The sequence below is a fragment of the Odocoileus virginianus genome, chromosome 20, assembly GCF_023699985.2.
Source record: "Odocoileus virginianus isolate 20LAN1187 ecotype Illinois chromosome 20, Ovbor_1.2, whole genome shotgun sequence".
NCBI classification, from domain to species: domain Eukaryota; kingdom Metazoa; phylum Chordata; class Mammalia; order Artiodactyla; family Cervidae; genus Odocoileus; species Odocoileus virginianus.
Genome location: NC_069693.1, coordinates 20,878,776 through 20,893,726, shown reverse-complemented (window position 1 = coordinate 20,893,726; position 14,951 = coordinate 20,878,776). Strand labels below are relative to the sequence as shown.

Genomic DNA, 14,951 nt, shown 5'->3' with positions numbered 1-14,951 from the left:
TCACAGGTCTGTCTCTGCTCCACTCTGAGTGCCTCAAGGGCAGAAACAGTGCCTCATTCATCATGGCATCTGCTGCTTGGGGTGACAAAAAGAGTGTCCAATAACTGTTTGTTGAATGAATGGATGATGCAGATAGAACCTTGTTAAACCGGTACTGGCAGAAGCCTCTTAGCTTTCTTCCATTTGAGAAGCTAGGTGTGTCTAAATCACTGTGAAGAATATATTTAGGGGAACGTGTTTATTTCCGTCACCTGAAGCATTTTTCAAAGGGCACTTTTTCCTGTTTGGCCCAGTCAGAGCCTCATGGAGACACCCATGATGAGAAACAGGAACAAAACTGCCCACAAACATGAAAAGGATGCGCAGGTTGGGAATGACAAACACAGGGCAAACTTACACACAGAACAGAATAAATATTGACACGGCAGAGAGAGGGGGAGGGGAGAGGAAACCACTGCAGTTCCAGTTCCCTGGTTTAGCAGAGTATAGATGAGGTCATGGTTTCAGATCCAATAATTCAGCAATCCAAAATCCAAACATTTTGAAAGATTTTCCTTTGAAATCAGTCTCCTAATATCTCAGGTGTCCTTCTTTAAAACCAATCTTCATAACCATTTGAATAGATATTTCCCCCCAAAGTCCCACATTTCCATAGCCTTGAGACACAGTCTCAGCTGTGTAACTGACAAAGAAGGCAGCATGGAGAATCATGAAAACTTGACTAATTCCAAATCTGCCCATTATAAGTAGGATGGCCCCTGTTTCCCTTTTTTCTTTGTTTTCCCCCACTTTCTGTTTTGAATAGTTTCAAACCAACGGAAGAGCTTCAGGTAAAGTATGATGAACAGCTGTAAGTCAGGGCTCGGGAAACTCCAGCCTGTTGCTTGTTTTATATCTTTAGGTGGTTGGAAAAAAACTCAGAAGAAACTTTCAAGACGTGTGAAAATGACATGACAATCAGACAAGTGAAGTCTACTGAGGGCTTGGTACTGTGTCCTGTCTTCTGGACAAAAGCAGAGGTGAGTAGTTGCCACAGGGATCCTGGCTCCCAAAGCTCAGAACATTTACCATTTGACCCTTCACTGACCTCTGACCTAAGGTCATCAGTTGTTACTATTTGCCCCTTCTGTTTTCTCTCCCACTTGCTGAGACATTTGCACCTTCCTCTCCATAACTTACCCTTCCAAGCTTTGGCCTCTCTCACTTTCTCTAGCCCAAAGCTGGGAATGACAGGTCCAGCCTGGGGAGAAATAGGATGTGAAGTGTTTAACACACACTCCCTGACACTTACATAGAACTTAAGAACTGCTCCAATAAAAAAAATTGCTGGCATTTTCCACAGAAGTGATTACTAGAACCTCTAATCTGAGCCTGGTGCCCTCCTGAAAGCCTAGTTCTGAAGTCTGGAAGCCAGCCTTCCCTGAGAAAGGGCTTCTTACCCGAGGTGCAGAAAAAGCTTCAGAGAGACTTCATTTTTTCCACAGCTTGTGGCTTGGCTGACTCAGCCTCTGCCTTTCCCTGAGTCACGAGTTTTTCCTCTTATTTGGAGGAGTCGGCCCTCCACCCAGGTCTTCTCCACCCACAGCCCGTCCCTGGTGAGAAGCAGTGGACAGCTAGAGGATCAGAGTTCATGCTGCCTCCCAGGGTTTCCAGAGCTCCCCCTCCCCACTCTATAGAATGTCAGCACTGGAAAGAAGGACAGAAGAGGAGACTCCAGCCCCAGCGGGCCCCGGACCAGCAGTGAGAAAGGCTAGTTGGGGGTCTCCTGGCTCCAGGACCAACAGCTGTACGTATTCTCTCCAGCTTTCCAGGATCATGTAAAGGCCTCCCTTTCCTGGATACCTACTCTGTGCCAAGCTCACAGTCGGATGCCAGAGAGCTGGCTGTTCACAGGGCTTTCCGGCTCCATTCCTACAGCACCCCCACCCCAGGCAGGGCCCACCTTCCTGGAGAAGCTCCCCTAGTTAGGGAGGTGGTAGATCTAGCACTGAGGAAGTCACCAACATGGTCTTGAAAGCTAACCTCCAGGCCCCCCCATCCCTGCCCCCCGGGGTGACAGTCATGTGTACACTTGATATGGCATTTCCCAGTGTCTCATGTCCCAACTGAACTTCCTGGTTATAACTCAGTTTCTGGGATCTTGGGGCCTTGCCTCTCCCTCCTCTGTCTGATGCAGAGGCTGGACTTTACCACCAGAAGTCATAAACTCAAATGCTATTCAATTGCAGGTACAAGTGGGGTGAGAGGGAAGCCATGGAGAATGGCGAGGACTGAGGTGAGTGGGAGAACACGTGCCCCATTTAAAGTGGAGATAGGGGACCAGCTCTTTCAAATCCTGATTTAAGAGGAGCTGAAAATTCTATTTTTGTGTAATCTCTCAAGATGAAGTGCTGGCAATACATTTTACGTGTTGAAGTACTTTCGTGAGGCTGTGGCTTCACTGGGTGAGGGTAATAGCTGGGAAGATGGTGGAGTGGGGATGCTCTGGTGGGATACGTGGACTCTCCAAGGTCCCAGGTGGTGGCCCTCTTACTTGCCCACCGATCGCCTCCACTCCTCCTCTTTCTCTTAGCCTCTCCCTGCTCTCTCCTCCCTCACCCCAACCCCTTCCCCTGTGGGAATGTGCCCATGTCCTGGCCTCACTCTACTCCGGCTGGGAAAGGCAGATTGCCAGCACCAGGCCCCACCTCACAGCCTCTGCCCACACCACCCAGGAGAGCAGGTCACGCCCCTGCTCAGTTCATGCCTCCCAGCACCAGCCCTCCAGGCCCCAGCCCTGGGCAGAGTCCGAGGTCTGGACCCAGGCACCTGGGTTCCTCCTGCGTTGGTCCTGGTCCAGCGTGTACTGCCCTGGCCTGAGCCAGCCCCTCTTTGCAGTTACCCAGCCTTGCCCTATTTGGCAAGACAAACTCACCCGTGCCACAGACATTTACTAAAGGCTGAACTCAGCTCTCAGCATGGGGGAAAGGAATGAACAAGATGGGTACAGTCCAGCCCACAGGGCTCGCAGTCTAGGTGGGGCAGACCAGCCATGAACATGTAAACAAGAAACCTAATCAGATGACTTCAGGTTGAGAGATGTGGTTTACAAAATAACAAAACGGGAGTGAGGCAGATGAGGGTGACCTCAGAGGCCAGAGAAGCCTCTGAGGAGGTGACAGTTTGAGTTGGATCTCAATGCCAAAAATGCAGCCATGAGAAGATCTGGAGGCAAAAAGGAAGTGCAAAGGCCCAGAGGTGAGAACAACCTTGAGGTTTTGAGGAACAGGAAGAAGAAGCTAGTGTGAAACGAAGTGTTGAGAGGAGGCCAGAAGGAGGTTAAGACAACCCTCCAGGAGTGATGAAGCTGAGGCTTGGACTTTCATTTCAGTTCAGTGTTGCAGGGTGGGTGGGGGAGGGTGGAGAAAAAGGACAAAACCGGTTGATAATGTTGGAGCTAGGTGATGGATACATGGAGTCCATTAGTCTCTTTCCTTCAGTGTATGTTTGAAAGTTTCCATCATACAAGTTTAAAATATAAAACATAAAATGCTTAAGACTTTTAATATTATGATTATCAATCTCTCGATTGTTGAGAAAGGACTATGCCAGTCAGCAGCAGGGAATCCCACCAGCGGCGGCGGAAGGCACAGTAATGCCACCGCCTCCCTCCCCAACCCCTTCCCTGGCCCGAAGGCCCCAGTTGGGTGAGTTAGAAGTCTCCTGCGGGGCCAGAGTGCCGAGCGCGGTGGCGGAAAGGGAGACTGGGGGGCTTGAGTCTGGGTTCCCAGTCCCGGGAGAGAGCGACAAGGAAGCCCCACGCCCGCAGCGCCTGCAGCGCCAACACACCCAAACGCACTGGAAGTCTGGCCGCTCTGCACGCGCACATTCTCTGGAACTCGGACTCCGAGAGTTGGCGTCCAGGCTCCGCCCCCGCCTCGCGCCCAGCCTCTGATTGGCGGAGCCGCCGGGAGGGGGCGTGTCGAGGAGAGTTGGAACGCTGCGGCTTGGGCGGCGGGGGTTGGCCCCCTCCGGCAAGCGGAACGCGGCAGCCCAGTGCGGGCTGTCTGGCCGGCTGCCTGGTGGGGCGCGAGACGCGAGGGGCCCCGGCTGAGGAGGTAAGGGTCACCAGCCAGGCCGCGGCGCCCGGAGCAGGCTTCCGGACGACCGCCTCCCAGCTCCCCCGGGCTCCTCGTCTAGGTGGCCCCTGGACTCGGGCGGGGCGGTCGCGCAGCCGGTGCCATCTCGGACTCGCCCAGAGCAAAGGCACGGACCAAGGCGCTTATTGCTGGCTGGTGGGGCTGGAGGCGGGGCGGGGGCTACCCGGAGCTCCAAGGACAGCGGGGTGAAAACAGGTAAGGGGGTCTCCGATGTCGAGGCAAGGTGCCCGGGGGGACGCACGAAGTGAGAGCAGGAACGGTCTGGAGACGCCTGCAGGCGTTGAGGCCCGGGACAGCAAGGATCTCAGCGCTCCTGCTATCTGGGGAGGGTTCGGGGATTCCTGACTCGTGGGGGCCGCCACTCTTGGTCCCAGTCTGCAGGGTGTGTTGGCCCAGGGAAGCGGGGAGGAGAGGGAGGGTGGTAGGGCTTTCCGGGGGGCCTGGGTGCTCGCTGGCCCCTGAAGCGTCTGAGCTTGTGACTTTGGGTGGGAGTTGTCGAAAGAAACAGGGCCAGGCTTAATCTCCAATTTCACAGAGGAAGTACTGAGGCTGACCCAGAGAGAGGTGGCAGTTCCTTCCCAGCCTGGAATCACCCAGAATCTCCTTCCCTTTCTCTCTCCCTGAACACCTGAAGAGCTGTGCCCGGGAGAGTTGTCATCCAGCCCCTTTTCCAGATAGGAAAGTGGATGCCCTGAGTCACTTTGTAACTTGATCAGGGATATATTCGTTTGGAATTTGAACGGCATTGTTACCTCACCATGAGGTAGGTCAGAAGCCAGGGAAGAGGGGAGGATGATTGCTGGCAAATTTCCACTTCATGCTGGCATGTTCCTGGGCATGCCATTTCCACTGGGGTTGTCTCTGACTTCAGCCTGTGTCCCTGCACACATCAGCCCCCAGGGCTGCCAGGATGGGCAATTGAGGCAGCCCAGCTGAGCTCAGGGACTTGTGCAACCCAGCCCACTACAAGGAAGGAAAGGGCTGGGCAGCTCAGCCAAGCTAATGGACCTGCCCAGGCCACCCCTTGACCTGGGTGGAGAGGGTTGGGGGTTGGAGATCAGGCATTGGGAGAGGGGCCCTGCCCTCTGAATTTGAAGATTTCTGATTCTGTCTTCAGCAGCTCATGGTTGTCTTAGAGCTGGGACCTTGGGCAGTGGTTTTGATGATGGAGGTGGCACCTTCCCCAATGGTGCTTTTGTGAAGAGTTGGCATGATAATGCTTGCAATGGGCTTACTGTTGTGCCTGGTGAGCTGTAAGCTCTTAGTTAATGGCACCCCTGGTTTATTTTCCTTATTACTATTCTTTTCATGGAGAAGGGCTTTCCAGGAAGCATAGAACTGGACAAGCCTGAGGGTTGGCCCCTCTGGAAGGAAAGGACACTTGGATTGTACTTGGAGAAAAACTCAGATCCTCATCTTGGCCTGTAGACCTGCAAGACTGGCTCCTACAGCACCTTTAACCTTACCTGTTACTCCTCCTGCCTCCATAGTCAGGTCTTTGAGCTGTTCCCTCAGCCCAGAACTTTTTACCCTCAGGCCTTTGCATGGCTAAGATCCTTCACATTCAGGTTGGTGCAAGGTCACTTCCTCACCAGGCCTTTCCTGACTGCCACCCTCACCCTAGCCTTGCTCAGCACATCAGCCCTTTTCTTTGTGGCATTCACAATCAGAAATCACCTTGTTGATTTATTGATACTTTCTAGCTTGGCTGTCGCACGAGGCTGTCTGATACTGAAGGGTCTGGTCCCCAGCTCCTGGCTGTAACCTGGTGCCCAGTCTTACCTAGTAGAACTGTGCCAGGCACATAGTAGGACTTTAGTAAATATTTAGAAGGTGAAGTCAGGTAGGCATGAAGACAGTGTGGGCCGGGTTGGGACTGGAGGGAATGAGGGTTAGGTGATAAATCAGCCCTATCCTAATCTGGGGAAGCCAAGGGATAGTCCAAAGGGCCAACACCCTGACTCCCTCTGTGACCTCGGCCAGGTAACTCCCTCTCTGATAAGCAGTGTCCGCAACTGTAACTCTTAATGGAAGGATGGACCTGAGTGCCCCTCCCAGGTCCTACTGTACAGGGTTCCCAGGTGGGGGCCCCCAGACAGCTCTTCGAATCCCAAAGGCTGTGTCCAAGTGGAGGAGACTGGCTCCATCAGGACGTGGCTCCATGTCAGGTGCATCCCTGGAGCAGGCACATTATGCATTTACAAGTGTGTGGTGGCATAGATTAGGGGTCTGCCAACTTTTTCCATGAAGGGCCAAATGGTAAATATTCTAGGCTTTGCAGGCCCATCTCTGTTACATGTGGCTGTGTTCCAATAAATTGTATTTAGACAAGCTGACACTGGTTCGGGCCTGGTGTAGATTTGCTACCCTTGGTGTAGGTCACGTGTCAGTCATAGAACCCTGGCCACCCAGTGACATCTGGAGCATGGCTTACTCACTGAGAGAGCCGTTGGCCTAATTCAGATGGTGGGATCACTGGTGTTTAGGAAGGCCAGCCCTGGAGCCTGCCCCACTTCCGAAACATGCAAGAAAGAGCTGGCCTGTTTCCTTATTTGCTCCCAGACACTGGCCCTTCATGAGTGTCCACCTTCTGTCAGCACTTGGGGTACCACCCAGGGGGGTCAGCACAGGCTGTCCTGAGGCAGGCAGCCACAAAAGGAATGGGCACAGGCTCAGCTCTCTCTCCGCCCTGTCCTAAGGGAGGGTAGTTCACTTCTTTAGTGAGAAAAATAAAAAGAGGATTTCTCATCTGCTGGGAAGGGGTGGGGGATGGGGAGGTGGGGTTGCGGCCACATTTACCAGGAAAATCTCCTGGGGCTTTCCCTGGGGGTCCAATGGCTCAGACTCCACACTTCCACTGCAGGGGGGTGCAGGTTGGATCCCTCATCAGGGAAATAAGCTGTTGACATGGCTGAGAAAAAAATCTCCAGGCTATGTTAAACCAGGTGTGAAGTGAATTTCTGGTTGTGGTAGCAGCTGTGGTGGGCGGATGTCGGGGAGCTCCCCAGGAGGGTGCTGTCTGCTGGGCCCCTCACCCCAGCCGCTACTCACTGCAGGCCCACGGAGGAGGAGGCACGAAAGCCTTCCCACTATCTTGTCTGTGTGTGGGCTCGGCTCAGAGCCCAGACCCCTTTCATGGTCACCAGGGACTCCCCATCCTTCCTGGACCATGTTTTGCTGCCAACAGCTGAATGGGGTCTACCAGGGCCTGGAGGGGGTCTGTAAACCACTGATGAGGGACCCAGCAGTGTGGGGCATCCTGGGGCCTCCTACAAGGCACAGGGAGACAGTGTTACAGGCCCTCCATGCCCAAAGCTCTCCCCTCCGTGGATGCTGCCCCTCACTTCCTCCATGCAGCCCACCTGGATAGCATCTAGTCAGAGGTGGATTCTGAGCAAGTCTGCCTCCAGAGCTCACCCAACCCCACCAGGCCAGGGTTGTGGGGGGAGGGAGAGCAATGGGGGGGGGGCTCCTGCTCTTCACTCCATCTAAGTTCCGTCTGCCTCGGTGCTGAACATGCTTGACTTCGGAGTGTGGCTGTGAGATTGGGGTTTCACCCGCTTCTGCCAGGTGGCAACACCCAGGAGTTTTGGAGGGAACAACTGGTGTTCCATCCTGAGATGTTCATCGTAGCATGTCCTGCAGCCTGGGCCCTGCTGCTGTGTGCTCAGGGGAGGCCCAGCCAGGTCACCCACTGTGAGGCTAGTAGAGCCTACAGCTGTTGACCCAGACATTACACTATACTTCTTTTCTTTTTGAGGACCTTATATTTAGAAAGAGAGAAAGAAAAAGTTCATGTTCCCCCTTCCCGGAATTGATTGGTACTCGGACTTTATCACATATGCTGCTGCCTTTTTTTTTTTTTTTAGTGAAAGAAATAAAATATTGTAGATAAAGCTGGAATCTTTGATCTAACATGCCTAATGACATTCAGGTGTCCTCCCCCAGGCCATTTGTCTCCTGATTTTGCTTTATGTCCATCTTTTTTTGTAAGCCATCTTAACCATTTTTAAGCTTACAGTTCAGTAGTATTAAGTATATTCCTATTGGTGTGAAATGTCTCAAGAATTCTTTCCATCTTGCAAAACTGAAACGCTAAACCCATTAAATAACAACTCTCCTCTCGCTCTCACCCCCCCTCCCCTGCTCTTCTCCTTCTCCAGCCCTAGCCCGAGTAACCACCTTGCTACTTTCTGTTTCTATGAATTTGACTACTATAGATGTATCATGTTAGTGGTATCATGTGGTATTTGTCTTTTTGTGACTGCCTTATTTTAGTTGGCATAATGTCTTCAAGAGCCATCCATATTGTAGCAAGTGACGGGATATCTTTTTAAGGCTGAATAATATTCCATTATAAGTATATACAAAGTTTTGTTTATCCATTCATCCATCAGTGGACACTTGGGTTGCTTCCACTGCTTGACCGTTGTGAATAATGCTGCTATGATCATGGGTGTGCAAATACCATTTAGAGATCCTCCTTTCAATTCTTTGAATAAATAATCAGAAGGGGATTGCTGAATCATATGGTAGTTCTATTTTTAATTTTTAGAGGGGCCTCCATACTTTTTTCCCCAGTGACTGCACGAATTTACATTCCCACCCGCAGTGCATGAAAGGTTCTAACTTTTCCACATCCCCCTGCCAACACTTATTTCCTGTTTTTGTTTTTTTTTTATAGCAGCCATCCTCATGGGTGCAATGCTCCATCCTGTCCATTTTTATTTACAGATATAGTTCATGAACACTTCTTAAATGCATAATTTCTGCATACACAAGGTCAGATCATTCTGCAGGGTGCTTTTTCCACTCAGCATTTGGTGTCTATTGTCACTCCATGTTGACCCACATGGATTGGGTGCTGACAGTAGCCCTTTGTGTGAATGCACCCAGCTCACCCTTTGTTCTGCCCTTTCCCCTCTGCCAAGAATCTCTGTTATTGCTGCCACAGGTCCCAAAGTCACTGCTCTTGGTGCCTCTCCCGCTGCTATGCTCTGAGCTTCTCCAGCAGAACCCTCATCCACCCCATCCTAGGGGTCCTGGGGGTGGCCTCTGGAATGTTGCTAGACTGTCCACATCTGGGACGTGGTAACTGGTCCTAACAGGATGGCCCAGGGCTGTCACTGATAACCAGCTGGGTTTGCAACATGCAGCCCAGTTCAGCAGCCTAAAAAGAGTGGTTCTTACATAAGGTGGTGTGGACAGCACTTCTCAGGACGGCTTGTGGTCTGAAAGGGGCAAGCGATACGTGCCTCGGGGCTGAGCACCCCTGTTGTGTAATGCATCCAGCCCCCGCACTGGCCCCACTTCAGCCTCCCACAGGTGGCCAGACTTACGGAACTGCAGTGTGGTGACTTAGAAACTCTGTGAGTGTGATCGGTTTGGTCAGGAGCGTGCTCTGTGCTTGTATGCACGTGGTGGCGGCGGCGGTGGCGGCAGCTGTGGGTCAGCTCTCTTCTGCTTCCTCTAGAGACAGGAGGTGGAGGCTCATTCCTCCCACAGTGGGCCTGAGGGAGCTTTGGTTCATGCATTCACTAGTCACTCAGGAAGCACCTACTGTGTGCTTAGCACTGTTCCAGATATTGGGGATACAGTGAGTAAGAAAAGAATCCTGTTCTGATGGAATTTTGAAGTGGGTGAGGGAAAGAGAAAACATGCAAGCAAACAATCGATAGGCAAGAAAATATCAGGCCCTGACAAATCCTGTGAAGAAAAAGCAAAATAGGGTAACATCCTACAGAAGGGGTTGGCAAACTTTCTCTGTAAAGACTGTGAATTTTAGGTCTGTGACCATGTGGTCTCTATCACAGCTCTTAGCTCTGTTTTTGCTGCAGGAAAGCAGCACAGATCACTGTAAATGAATGACACGGCTCTGTTCCAATAAAGCTTTATTCACAAAAAAACCAGGCTGTGGGCCAGATTTGACCCTCAGGCCATGATTTGCCAACCCTTTCCTGGGTTGCAGGAGAAGCTGCCTGAGCTGGGGTTGTCAGAGAGACTCTTTCAGAAAGGGAGATAGCCTTGCTGGAGTTGTGTGGTGAGAAGTGGGCAAACCAGGGCCAAGTGTGAGAGAGAAAAATGATGGGGCTTGCTCACTGGTTGAATGTTGGATGACAGGAAAGAGGAGGTTCAAGGATGAGTCCTAGATTTCGGGCTTCCACAGCTAGGTGAATGGTGGTTTGTTTCTGAAAAGAAGAGGATCTGGTGGGAGGTCACGGGGGCAGCTCAAGGGAGAGCTGGGACTGCAGACTTGACCTGGGTCAGCAGTGTCTGGGTGTCTTCAATGCCGTGAGTCTGGTGAGTCAAAGGGAGTGGGTGTGGGCAGAGCAGAGGAGGTCCAGGTGAGATCTGGGGCTACCACGTGGAGCGCTTGGCAGAGGAGGACAGAGGCCTCTCCTCCATGGGGGAGGGCTCTGAGCAGTGTGGTCCCCAGTGGTGCAGGCTCTGGGCTGCCTGATTCCTAACAGAGCCTCAGTTTCCTTCTGTCAGTGGTAATTCTCCCGGCTCGGGTTGGTGTGAGGACAAGTTGAGATAGTCATGATTGACTTGGGGGAAGCCCTCTGCAGTGGTGCCTGTGATGTTGGTGTTGGTGGCGTTCTATCAGAACAGGGCCTTTTCTTATTCACTGTATCCCCCGTGCATGGAACGTTGCTGAGCACACAGTAGGTGCTTCCTGAGGGCTAGTGAATGGGCCCACGGGCTGAGTGAGTGGGTTGCAGGGTCTGTGATGTTTTGGCTTGGTAGATGGGGGAGTCAGTGACCTGTGGGGTTGCAGCACTCCATTATCTGGCTTTCCCCAGCTGGTACAGGCTTCTGCACCCTTCTGCCTGGGGCAGGCCCAAAGCATTGGGTAGTTAGTGCTCCTGGAAGCCCCTGATGGGAGTTGGGGCTCAGTGTCCTTGTCTCTTGGACGGTGGATGTTGTTGAGACCTGTTCTACCCTGTCTTCCAAAGCTCCCCAAGGGTTGAGCCCCCGCCGCCCCCCACTCAGTCACACATGTTTACTACTGCCTTCCCATCCTGGACTGGCTTCCACATGCCACTTACCTCCCAGTAACTCCGTGTCTAAGGGGTGGCTTCTGGAGCAGCCAGTTTCTTTGGTGGAGTGGCACATCTGGGCCTCCTGGGTTGCAGTCGGGGTAATTAGTGGGTTGTCTGACCTATGGGCTGGGCAACTGGGGGTTGGGGGTGGTCTTGACCCCCAGCTGTGTCAGAGCAAGCTGACGGCCTCCTCTGCCACTCCTCCCACAGCCGAGTGGCCGAAGATGGTGGACTACCTGGCGAACACGGAGATCAACAGCCAGCGCATCGCGGCTGTCGAGAGCTGCTTCGGGGCATCAGGGCAGCCACTGGCCCTGCCGGGCCGAGTACTGCTGGGTGAAGGCGTGCTGACCAAGGAGTGCCGCAAGAAGGCCAAACCGCGCATCTTCTTCCTCTTCAACGACATCCTGGTGTACGGCAGCATCGTGCTGAACAAGCGCAAGTACCGTAGCCAGCACATCATTCCGCTGGAGGAGGTGACCCTGGAGACGCTGCCGGAGACGCTGCAGGCCAAGAACCGCTGGATGATCAAGACGGCCAAGAAGTCCTTCGTGGTGTCAGCTGCCTCCGCCACGGAACGCCAGGAGTGGATCAGCCACATCGAGGAGTGCGTGCGGCGGCAGCTGCTGGCCACGGGCCTGCAGCCCAGCACGGAGCACGCGGCGCCCTGGATCCCCGACAAGGCCACGGACATCTGCATGCGCTGCACGCAGACGCGCTTCTCGGCCCTCACTCGGCGGCACCACTGCCGCAAATGCGGCTTCGTGGTCTGTGCCGAGTGCTCCCGCGAGCGCTTCCTCCTGCCGCGCCTCTCGCCCAAGCCCCTGCGCGTCTGCAGCCTCTGCTTCCGCGAGCTGGCCGCCCAGAAGCGGAAGGAGGACGTGGAGGAGCAGGGCCTCGGGTCCCCCGGGCCGTCGGCCTACCTGGCGGGGGCCGTCTGCGGGGCGTCCAGTGGCGACGACGATGACTCAGACGAGGACAGGGAGGGCAGTGGGGATGCGGACTGGCCCAGCCGCGTGGAGTTCTACGCCTCGGGCGTGTCCTGGTCATCCTTCCACAGCTGACCCCAGGTCTGCAGACGTGAGGGAGGGCTTCCCTGGTCACTTCGGTCCAAGCAGATGCCTCTGCCCGGACCCCTGAGAGGGCAGAGTTCCCCAAGCTGCCCAGACCCCCGCAGGGCCCTCCCTACCCCATGGGTAGTGGGCACAACGGAAGTGGCTCCTTTTCTCCAAACCCCCAGTGCCTCTTTTTGGATATTGGCATCCTTCTAGTTCCACTTAAGGTAATTACCTTTTCATTTAGCAAGCCCCAGATACCTAGGCCTCTTGGGAGCAAATGTCCTTTCTCAGCCCTTTGAGCTGTAGCTCCAGAATTAGACGATCCCAGGCACCTTTAGGGACAAGAGAGAAGGTAGGACTGGAGTGAGGTCCCCTCTTTTCTGAGGCCTTCAGCCACCACACCTGGCCCCGCCCCCTTGCAGAAAAGACTGTGGGTCCAGAGTGGCTTCCAGGAAAGCAGCACCTACCCACCCACCTTGCTGATGCCTACCTGTCAGGCTGGCTGGGCCTCGTCAGGCCAGACATGTGAGCTCACCCAGAGCAAGGCAGGAGACTGCCATGCTGTGGGTGCCTGCCAGCCTCAGGGACTGCAGTCTGAGCTCCCCATGGTCCAGGGAGGCCTGCCAAGCCCTCTTGGTCCAGTCTGAGCTCCCTCTAGGTGTCTGATGCCCCTCAGTCCTGTCTTCATCCCTCCCTCTGCTGGGGAAAGCAGTGTTTTCTGTTAGGATTCTTATTGCAAGTGACAGAAACCCTGTCCAGACCGACTTAATAATAAAAAGGTTTATTCACTCATGTGGTTGAAAAGCCCAGGAGTATTCTTACTTCAGATGCAACTCTGTGATCAAGGACTGAAACCATGCTAAGTGGCCAGTGTCAACAACTGTCCACCACGCTGGGCATCCCTGAGAACGCTGGCAGTTCCCGTGGGCTTAGATGTTAGCACCTCACTATGGCTGGTTCCGAGGAACGGAGCCCCGGCCATCCAGGCACTGTGACTGTGGCCTAGCACCTGCAGGCCTGTTCATCTGGTGTGAGTTATCTAAACAGACAGACAGCAAGTAAGGAAAAGGAGCCAGCTCTGTATGAGCCTTCCAGGTTTCAAGCTCTCCCGTGTGGTCTCCGGCCCAGGCCTGCCCCTGGGTATGGTGCTATTGAGTGGGGAAGTTCCAAGTGCAGCAAGCTGCCTTGCTCAGCAAATGTGTGCTGGGCCTAGAGCTTGAATGGCAGCCTCCTGATGCCTGGCCCACACCCGGCCATGGAGTTGTGGTCCTTCAAGACAGTCTCCTGTATCAGTCCTTCCCCCCATAGCCTGGCTGGCCTTAGCCACTGTGGCAGAGAGGGGCTCACTGTCAGCTAGGTGACTTTGGGGCCAGGAAAGCTCCCCCAGACCACACGGTGCAGTGCCTGGAAGCCCACCATCGGCTCCAGTCCCCGGGTGAGTTGTCCTCCTGGCCCAGTTCTCAGTGCTTCGCTTGCAGACAGAACCCTGAGGATTTCCTTCGAGTGCTAACTCTGATTCAGCAGGCCAGGCCCGCTGCCAGGGGCGGCAACACTCCAGCCGGCTCTTGACTGGAGCCACCGCCATGAGGGAGAGCGGGGAAGGCAAAGTGTGAGGCACCCAGGGCCTGCGTATGGTCTCACCCGCAGGACAGAGGGACCAGGTAGGAAGGGTCAGAAGTGCTTCCACGAATTTACAAGCCCTTGGCCTCCCTGAGCCTCACAAACTGGTTCAGGCGGTTCTGCCTGGACAGAGGGCTCAGGGCGGATTCAGGGTACAGGGCAACTTACTAAAGCTGGGTCAGCTTGGAAGGCCAGGCCAGGCAGTTCTGTCCCTTCATCCAGAGTTGGTGCCCAGGCAGGGAGTGCCCAGCTTCAGCCACCAGTCTCTTGGGCACTGCCCCACTCCCTGAGAACCTCTCTTGCCTGGTAAACAGGGAGTAGAAGCACCAGGACAGCGTTCTGTTGGACAGGAGAGGATTTCTGCAGCTGATTCCAGGCACCAGCGGCCTTCTCAAAGCTGCCTGCCAGAGGGGCACAGGCCACTGGGGCAGGTGAGGCCATGCCCTAGTCGCCAGGCTGGGCAGGGGCTGGCTCGGCCCCCAGGCTTCCACCCTCGGGTCTGCTTCCCTTGTGGCCCCAGCCACCGGACCGTGGCTTCCCTGAGCCCTGAGGAGTTAGGGCCTGGAAGGAGCCAAGGGCTCGGGTGGCCAGTAATAGCCTTTAGAGGGCCTTCGTTCGTGCAGACTCCCTGATTGCCCTGTGCTGCACCAGGGACTGGAGACGGCCTGAGTGAAAGGCTCAAGTTCTCAGCTCTCAAGGAACGTGCAGCCTGGCAGGGGAGACCGAGAGGTCCAGAAGCAGGTGGCGTTGGTTCTGGTGTGGGCTGTGAGGGGGGCATGGGCATGGGGACAGACAGCATGTGGGAGGAGGGCAGCAATCACGGGGATGAGCCCACCCCGAATGGTGAGATGGGTGAGTGAGGCCAGGGGGCGGGGATGGCATTCAGACTCCATTGGGGGGACCAGCAAGTGCAGAGGCCGTGAGGAGGGGAGGCACCCCTGTGTTCTGGAGCAGCTTGGCTGGACTGAAGCCAGAGAGTGGGTGGGGCCAGGTGGATTGCACTGGAAGCTACAGGAGCCTTCAGCAGGGTGGCAGGTCTGCTGTTTGCTTTCAGGAGATTGCCCTGGTGGCTGCGTACAGATGGCTGAGCT

At 54.5% G+C, this 14,951-nt stretch overlaps 1 protein-coding gene across 3 annotated transcripts; it reads left to right on the top strand.

The window, feature by feature from the left end:
- The first annotated feature begins 3,976 nt into the window (after nt 1-3,976).
- On the top strand, nt 3,977-13,032 carry PLEKHF1 (pleckstrin homology and FYVE domain containing 1). 3 transcript variants are annotated; one of them, XM_020896985.2, is made up of 2 exons: nt 3,977-4,097; nt 11,393-13,032. In XM_020896985.2, the coding sequence occupies exon 2, from the start codon at nt 11,407-11,409 to the stop codon at nt 12,244-12,246; it is 840 nt and encodes a 279-aa protein (XP_020752644.1). In that variant the 5' UTR covers nt 3,977-4,097; nt 11,393-11,406; the 3' UTR covers nt 12,247-13,032. The 3 variants fall into 3 exon arrangements, with proteins under 3 accessions (XP_020752644.1, XP_020752664.1, XP_070307130.1); XM_020897005.2 differs by lacking the exon at nt 3,977-4,097 and adding an exon at nt 4,104-4,334; XM_070451029.1 differs by lacking the exon at nt 3,977-4,097 and adding an exon at nt 4,587-4,902.
- The last annotated feature ends 1,919 nt before the right edge of the window (nt 13,033-14,951 follow it).